At 37.5% G+C, this 9381-nt stretch overlaps 1 protein-coding gene across 1 annotated transcript in view; it reads left to right on the top strand.

Moving 5' to 3' along the window:
- Nucleotides 1–7749, top strand: part of LOC104516043 (laminin subunit alpha-2-like) — a 13139-nt gene extending 5390 nt beyond the window's left edge. The window contains exons 4-5 of the mRNA XM_010160239.1: nucleotides 2530–2641; nucleotides 7583–7749. Coding sequence (XP_010158541.1) covers nucleotides 2530–2641; nucleotides 7583–7749 — 279 coding nt within the window. The remainder of the gene's footprint in view (nucleotides 1–2529; nucleotides 2642–7582) is intronic.
- Nucleotides 7750–9381: the final 1632 nt, after the last annotated feature.

Below are 9381 nucleotides of genomic sequence, written 5' to 3'. Positions count from 1 at the left end.
AGAGCCAAAAACTTCCATCTGTACAGAGAGGTCTGTGTTTACGCCTCCTTCTGTGGGCTGCAGATCACTAGCTGGAGAAATTCTTGTAGGGCTTTTTTATGGCTTGATTAAGTCCTCAAACTACACACACAAACAAAACCAAAACAAAAATATGTGTGTAATTGCTAATACTTGCCAATAATGTAAGTTGCTAAATGGCTAATAGTCTTCAGATTGGGGCGAGGCCTTCCCTGGAACCTTCATCACTGAGGATAAGCTGTGAACATCCCCAAAGCAGGTTCACTGATTTCAGATACATTCTTAACTAGATTTCCATGGTCAGGATCTCATTTATGCCAAAACTCTTATTTGTGTCTGGACTTCTTGAAGATTCTTTTCAAAGCTTTGCTGTGGGTCCAGTGTGCTTGACCCTTGTTGCTCCCACAGAAAGAGTTTATTATGCTGGTATAACCTGTTAGCAGATGCTGAAGACTTATACTGTAGAAATGATGAACGGTAGTAAACTGAATATATATAGAATATGTAGAATATATACATATATATGTAGAATGAGTAGGACTTTATTAACAAATGGAAACATTTATTTAGCCATGGAACAGCTAGGTACAGTGTGAAGGATGTTTACCATTTAATTTGGTTTGTGGAGTTAACGCTGGACCAGATAATGAAGCAAAAGGTTGTTTTTCAGCAAAGCAAATTACAGCAGAATCCAGAAAGCCTTCACTGGAGCTGGATGGGATTTACGTACTAAGGAGAAGTGTCACTGAGAGGAAATGAAAACTGTTTGATGACAGATTAATGTGCACAAAAATGTAGTACATGCCATTCAGTCATAAATATTGGGAGGTTAAAGTGCCAATTGAAATTAACATGAATGTGGAAAAAGTAATCAAAACTAGGAAAGCATATGTAAATTATAAAACACCATTTGTAATAAAGGACTTAGAAATATTATATAGTATAATAAAAATGAGTGTGAAAATTCTGGGCACATAAAACCCAAAGAATAAAAGTCCTATTGTGGAGGATTTGAAAATAAATAATAAGGTAGGTCTCAATTACGTGAAGAATGAAATGACATCAGAAATGCCAGGCTGGGTTAGAGCAGTGGTCCATCAAGACCATACTGTATTTTTGCCTTTTTTCTTTCCTAATTGCCGCTTACAGCTCACTGTGATAATATTTAGTTCTGTATCCAGACAGGTAAAGGGGTTTTGTAAATCTTAAGGGAAATAACCAATAGCATGATTAAAGCTGTATTAATGTGAAAAGCTGTGCTCTTCTACTGATACAGGGATCGAATGGAACCAACTGCCCCCAGTCAGTATGGGTTCTTAATTCTTCCTGAATAATTCTATTTACCTGAATCATTTTCATATAAATTACTTTCAGAGTAACTACTCTGAAGCAGACTAAAACTGTAAGTGGTATGACAATGCCAGGGGTTTCATTTCAGAAACCCAGCTGTCCTGATATATCTTGAGGACTTCCATCTAGAGGCTAATCAGGCAAAAATAAATGTGTTAAAGTGCTACTATTTCTCTTTGACTGTTATTGAAATGTGTGCAGTTTTTTTTGTAACTGAGAAAACAGTTTGTACAGCTCAAGTCAGAGAAAACTTAAGCTCATTTTGAATTACTGACCTTCTAGCCATTTCCCAGAAAACAAAAAGATCATAATGCCCTGCTTTGAGACATTTCTTGGGGATGCAATGCCCAAAGGAATATAGTGGGTTTATTTTGCTTTTATGATAGTTTGACAAGCTTTGTTGCTTGAAATGGTCAGCTTCTTTGTAATAAAAATGGCTCCATTTTGTAAATAGGAATCTTGAGAGCTAACCAGAATATATTAAGATGATGCTTTTCCTTAACATGTTTTTCAGATCTGCAGCAGACATCCGTCTTCATCCTGCTGTTGCTGCTGTGATTCAATAAAATTATAAAGCATTTTGTTATGCAAACCTAAAATTTTACACCCCCTATGTTATAAATAAACAACTTTGAGCAGTATAGCTGAAAAAAACCAACTTTTTTCCTCTCTCTTTCTTGGTTTAATTAATGTATTGATTTAAAATTCTTCTTACTTGTTGGCATGAACTGTCTTTTTGAGAACACCTCCGGGGAGGAAGCAAAGAGGTCATGGTATCTGCTGCACTTTGTGAATTGAAAAGTACACAATTGTGAAACTGTGGAAGGTATTCCCTGAAGAATCTATTAAAAGGTTTCAAACATTTCTTTAAGCGAGTCCAGTGAATAGTTTCATCCTGTCTCCCTTTGTGTGCTGTTGCACACAACAAGTGTTTCTAAGAACCTAAAATAAAGCCTTTCAATCTCCACTTAAAGGAAAAGGTAATAAAATTTAATTGTGTACTTGGACACAGCGTATCATTTCCCATGCATCTGATCAATAATTCATTGATTGCCTTTTGCCTGAGGAAAGTTTTGTACATAGATTCAGTCAGTAGGAGTATCTCATAGCACAGCCTTGTCCTGTTTATTAATTATGCTTTTCCTGAATTTGGATCACTAGGCTACCAAGGTGACAGCAGATGGTGAGCAAACCAGGCAGGATGCTGAGAGGACTAATGACAGAGCGAAATCTGTTGGACAGTTCGTCAAGGGCATTCTCCAAGCTGCTGAAGGTATTGGAAAAAAAATAATACAGCAATTGTTTCTCCAGAAAACTGAAGGATGGTAGGGAAGAGGGCCTGAGAGACAGTGAGGAAGAGTTTATTCCCTGAGAAATCTCATGTACTTTAAATGCTGAGTGGAGAAATTACAGTCAGCTATCTTCAGACTTTTTTTAATGTATAGAGGCAGTTTATATAAACGGTGTGTTGGCAATTATAAACAAAGGATAGGATAGTATTGAGTATGTTTCTGCAGGATTTTTGCAGTTATTCGGAAAAAAGCTATTATGATGAAGTAACTAACAGGGCTTATCTTTTGTTTATTTTCAAAGCAGCTAAAAACATGTATTGGTTAAAAAACTATGAAATTTTAGCACTTGATACATTATCATTTCATATTAATTCCCCAGAATTACTTCAAAAATACATTCCTACTTGCTGTTAATGAACATCTGCTGCTTGGAATTTGCAAGTGTCTCCTAACCCTACCTTAGTAGTGGCATGGAACCAACTCTTTTTTCCACAAGCTGATTCACTTAGCTTAAAACTGCAGTAAAGACTTATGAGCAAAAGTATTGCAGATGGCTTTGAGAAGCAAGACCTATATATTACATGTAGATATTAAATTAGATAATGGCTGAAAAATATGAAAATTATTGTCAATCACAGGCAGGTTTTTAACTTGAAAAAATATTGATCTATTCTTTCTTCCGCAAAACTTCCACTAAAATACTAATTTCACTAGTTATGCTTCTGAAGGTCCATGTCATTGAAAGGGAAAGCTTTCACTTTTGTCCAGGTGCTATAAAATACATTTTATATTGCCTTTCGTGTAACACATCCCAGTACATGCCCTTTAGCTGAACTGAACAGCATTTTAGGATATCTGTAGGATGTGCCACGTTGACATGAAATAAATATGGGAAAAGCAACAACAAAAAAAAGTAAGCAAGTCTTCAAGAAGTTTTTTAAACAAAAGAAGAGGTTCTTCATATTTCAGGATGAATTTGGGATGTCAAGGTCTAAACCATTTTTTTCTAAAATAATGTTTTTTTCATTTTTCTCTAAACATAAAGTTTATGTGCAGTGCTTGTAACCCAAACAAAAGTTCCCTCCAGCAGGTTTAGCAATAGGAAATACAGAGTTAGAAGACATTGAGCAGGTGAAATAAATTTATGCAGTATCTTAGAAGTAGACAAAGAAGGCTAAAATCAATGTGTTTGCCTAGTGGCCAAGTTAACATTCTAAGAATAGATGAAATATCAGAGCACAGGACTGAAAGATATCTCCTGGGTTGCTTCATCTACTCCCCTGCTATCATAAACTTTCTAACCTTCATTCCCAGAGTAGTTCTCACAAATACACAATCTGAATAGGAGACAGTTTTACAACTCTGCATAACCACAAGCCTCATTTCTAGCTAAAAATACTCATGTTTAGTTTATCATCATGTCTTCTTTTGCCAACCGTGTTCTTTAGTTCAGATAGGTTTTTTTGTTTGTTTTTTTTTTCCTCTCACTAGTGCTTCTCCTCCTTCCCTCATCCCCAACTATATTCATAGGGAGGAATCATATTCCCCTTCAGTCCCTTTTTTCTAGACTAAAACACCATAAGGTGATTCTCCCAAATCTTCTGCTCACCTTCATGTGATTTCTCTTCTTCTGTTCATCTTTCATGAGCAGAGATAACAAGCATTGGAATGAGGTTGCTTCAGTGTCAAAACCTGCCTATGTCAGCTCTCTGAATACATTCTGGGATAGTATTTCCTTTATTTCATACTGGGGTGCCATTGGAGATTCAGAGTATAGTTATGTTCTTCTCACTCCTGCCTTACATCTAACTGGCAAAACCATGGTCTACATTTGAAATTTCTGTTGTTATTTAGTGTACCACCTTATATTTTCTATTATTGACTCTCATTCCGGTCCAATTACTTCAGTTTTGAAGGTCACCCAGTTCTTTCTGCATAGCGTTCCAATCCTTCTCTTTTAGATTGTCTTACAACTTTCCTTCATAAACATATTTTCTCAGTAGACTACCTCTCATTCCTTTGTTCAAAACAGGCACTACATTGCTTGTTCTCAGTGAAGTGATCTTCTTCCAGGTTTTGCAGTGTCATGCACCAGATCTTTCAAGTTTCTAGAATGGCAGTTCTCTGGCTATTCCAGTTTGAGTTCTTCAAAATTTTCTTCCTCTGGTTGTAAGAGTTTCTATATGCTTAGTTCTGATTTCCATCTTCAACTGTCTTCCTGTTAAAGGTCACCATTTTTCATAAACTGAGGATAAACATTCCATCTTATGCTGAAGCCATTCCTAGATTATTTTAAAATTTGACACCATTTTAACTGCGTATGGGCCCTGTACCTACTTTGTCTCTGCTCTTTTTGACCTATGAGACATCGCTACATTGTTCCTTGAGTATTGTATGTCCACTCATGCTGTTTGACTGATGTGACCAAATAGTTTGCTGGTGTTCTTTATGTCATAGAATCATAGAACCATAGAATGGTTTGGGTTGGAAGGGACCTTAAAGATCATCTAGTTCCAACCCCCCTGCCATGGGCAGGGACACCTTCCACTAGACCAGGTTGCTCAAAGCCTCATCCAGCCTGGCCTTGAACACTTCCAGGGATGGGGCATCCACAGCTTCCCTGGGCAACCTGTTCCAGTGCCTCACCACCCTCTCCGTGAAGAATTTCTTCTTGATATCCAATCTAAACCTTCCTGCTTTCAATTTAAACCTGTTCCCCCTTGTCCTGTCACTACAGGTCCTTTTAAAAGGTCCCCCCTCAGCTTCCTTGTAGCCCCTTCAGGTACTGGAAGGCTGCAATAAGGTCTCCCCAGAGCCTTCTCTTCTCCAGGCTGAACAAGCCCAACTCTCTCAGCCTGTCCCCATAGCAGAGGTGCTCCAGCCCTCTGAGCCTCTTCACGGCCTCCTCTGGACTCACTTCAACCAGTCAATATCCTTCTGATGTTGAGGGCCCCAGAGCTGAACACAGTACTGCTGGTTGGGGTCTCACAAGAGCAAAGTAGAGAGGGAGAATCACGTCCCTCGACCTGCTGGCCACACTTCTCCTGATACAGCTCAGGATATGTCCATTCCTATTCCGCCATCTCTAGAATACTGATTTCTGAAAGTTACAGTACTTGTGATCTCTAGGAAGCAGGCCTGTGTCTGTGACCCTGATCTCCCTAGTACTTGTTGCCAGGAGGGCACAACTTCAGGTTGAGATGCCATGAAAGGACTTAATTCTTTCATTGACTCCAGGTAATGCTTGAGAATGGTAGTGCTCAGAAGTATATGATTGTAGATCTGAAAAATGCCTCCCTAAATGTTGAGGAATCAAGGAATTCTTCAAGTCATAAAATCTTACTACAAGTGAGAAGTTTGTAGTGATTCGTTGAAACAACCATACTCCAACCATTGATCCATTCCTACTGAACTGATTACTGACCTTCTGAACTTCTGAGTACCTCTGACTAGTTTTTCCTCTTAACTGTGGAATTGCCCCAGCTTTGCACTTCCTTGTGTTCTTCTATGTCAGTGCATCCAGATCTTTTACTACCACTGGACTTTGATAGTTTGCAATATACTAAGAGTAGAAAGTAAAGATTGTTGTGAGGAGGATGAAGGAGAAAGACAAAGCTAGATATAAATTTTCCTGAACCTAATACAATGTGAGATAGCATATCCATTTTCTTTTTTGATGTAAATATTCAGAGGTTAAATTACTATTTATTTATTCCAGATTTAAAATATATATATATGCTTATTCCTAGCCTGAGGGAACTTAGTAATAACGCATAACATAGTGCACAGAAGTGAACCATGATCCATTTAAGCAAGATGTGGTTTGTTTTCTAGTCCTCACTACCTGTGCTGGTTTTAGCTGGGGTTAAACCACCACACTACTCCATGCATAACCACTCTTCATTAAAGATCCAAATCTTTATTCTCACCAGCAAATCGAAGATATCATTGGATTAGAATTTTCTTCATAACTTGCTTTAGCCTACACAATGTGTAGATGAAATAGTCATTTATATAAATGTTAGAAGACTTTTTTTTAAATTAAAGATTTAATTTAAAATATTCAAAAGTACCCATGAGACCAGGAACTGTGCTATTTTGGAGAAGTCAGTTACTTGGGAGCCCGGTGCCTATGGAAAGGCAGCAGTACTTTTTAAAACTGAAGATGGAACTGATTGTCCTAAATGACCTAGTTGCTTCTGAAAGTGTATATACTAATATGTTGTGGTGTGCTATGGCAGAAAGATTTCAGGCAGTCCTTGAATCTGATACCATGCGTACACCTTTATCAGGAATATTTTGGCTATTCCAAACGTACAATACACTTACAGTGTACCGTCATGTATTCCAACCTTCATACCCCTCTTTTCCATTTTTGGGTATCTGCTTTTGAACACATGAGGGGGTTTAACAATCTGTGGGTGTCTTTCACTCCTCTCTCCTTTTTCCAAAATTTCTCAATCATTTGTTCTTTCTACCACTGTTAAGTTTGAATGCCAAAAATTACGTATTTTGAAGTTCTCCAAAAGTAATTTAAATCTAATTTTCATTGCTTGTACTGCCTACTTCTTAATTCTGGGAGCAGTATTCCAGATTATTGTATGCTGTTTTGAAGGTTCAGTGCCAATTCTTTCTTTCAGGGGTGGAGGAGGGGAGCGATATATTTCTTATACTGAAATATAAAGACTTCATCACTTTAATTATTGTGCTTAAAAGTGAGCTATCATAAAAGGTTGATGAAACCTATAACATTTTCTCATTTGTTACTGATCATTGGATTCACTGTTCTTTATATTTCACAGTAGGAATAACCATTGCAAGTTGCATTCAACTTGCCAGTAGAGTTGACGGGCAGATGCTTAAAGCCTCTGTGTTGTTTTATTTGCTAACTCCCTACATAAATATTTTTGCCCCCCCTGCAGCTGCAAAGGAAGATGCTATAAAACTGAATGAGACACTCAGAACCCAAGATGAGACCTTGCAAAAGAGTCTTCCAGAACTGCAGAGGGAGGCTGACAGAATGATTGCAGAGTTGAGAAGCAGAGACCTGAATATGCAAGAAAGAATAGCTCAAGATGAGTTAAAGTGAGTAAAGGACCTAATATGTCTCATATAATTGATTGTCATCTTTTCCAACTAAGTTTTCAAACTGAGCCTTACAGAAATGGGAAGGAAAGCAAATCTAATACTTCATATCTGTTAATGTAGCATTTGCATTTTTAGAAATGCTTACGTATGTGGAAAGCAATCTCTATGAAATTATTTCTCTGCGCCATAGGTAACACCAACATTTCTAATTGAATTCTAAGACATATTTTTTCAGTGTGTTATTAGCTTCTGCTTCAGACCTGATAAATGGCTTTTTACTAAAAAGCTTGTCTAGAAGTTTGGGTTTTTTTCTGGAAAACTAATTCGTCTAATCTGTCTGCAATATTTGTCCAGTAGCATGGACATTCCAAAGGATGTATTTTGCCATATATAGAATAGTGTAGATCAGAATACTCCAATTCTGTGGCACAGTTCATAGCCCAGGGTTTGGTTATTCAGCTATCTGTAAAAATAAAAAATATGTATGTGTATACACTTATATTGTCAGCGCTTTATAAAGCATTTTGCAAAATGTTGAAAAATACTTGGCTTAAAATGGTGGTAGTCTGTTACTTTTGTATCAGTCAGACCAGGCATATTCCTACAGTTAGGCTTTGCTTCAGCAGGGCAAACAACCGGTAAACCAGCTGAGTAGCTACATAGTCCATTGAAGTTGTGATGGCTCAGAAAACTGCCTGGGATAGAGCTATTCAGGACTGAAAATGCCAGTTATCAGGGGCATGCTTACTGTAAGGAGACATAAATAAAATACAGGATTAGCTAAGAATTCCAGGCAGTATAGAATCAGATTTGCACTGCTTATCTTACACTTTATAAACCAGATAATTTTCTGAAAATCCTACCAGCACCAGGTTCTTCCCATAATTCTGATGGTTCCACTTTCTGTTCTGTTGAGAAAGGACATATTGCAAACTTATTTTTGAGCAACGTTTTATTGTTTTTTCTTCTGATTCTACTGAGTCTCTTGTATCCCCGCTATCCCATCTCCACTCATACATAAAAATAAACCAGAAAAAAGTAGGGGTGTGAAAGATGTAGCCAAACCTTTGAAAGTGCTTCCTCCCGTTGCAGGGCAGACTGCAGGGAGGCCTTTCAAACAAGGTGTTCTTAGTCCTATGCTGGCTACATCCAACACAAAACTGTCAGACAGCATGAAATCATTTCCTGCTCCAGTCCAATAGCTAGAGTAGGAAATGCAGTAGGGCTTTTTGAGGGAAAGAACTTCTCTCCCTCTTTCTTCCTGAAATGGGCAAAGTGAGTATTTTCATTTCCTGGTGATGAAATACATATTAACGTATTTCTCAGTATAATATACTCACTGATTTCAATCGAAGTCTATCTTAAGAGTAGGATTATCTCTTTATAGGCAATGATTGAAATCCAAGAAATTTTGGCAGCGAACTAAGCAGGATTACAGGGTGGGGAGGAAAGGTCCCTAGATAATGTTTTCTGAATCTCTTTCATAAAGTACTGCCTCTTAAAGAAACATGTCTTAAAAGTGCATAAATAATGTAGTAAGATACAATACGTGGATAGAATATGTTGTGCAGGCAAAAAGGATGAAGAAAAATAATCATTCTTAAAACTCTGTGTGTGTGTATGCATGTTTGTG

Source organism: Eurypyga helias, unplaced genomic scaffold (genome assembly GCF_000690775.1).
Source record: "Eurypyga helias isolate BGI_N326 unplaced genomic scaffold, ASM69077v1 scaffold14411, whole genome shotgun sequence".
NCBI lineage: Eukaryota > Metazoa > Chordata > Aves > Eurypygiformes > Eurypygidae > Eurypyga > Eurypyga helias.
Note: the sequence above shows the minus strand (reverse complement) of the source record. Positions and strands in the feature narration are given on the sequence as shown.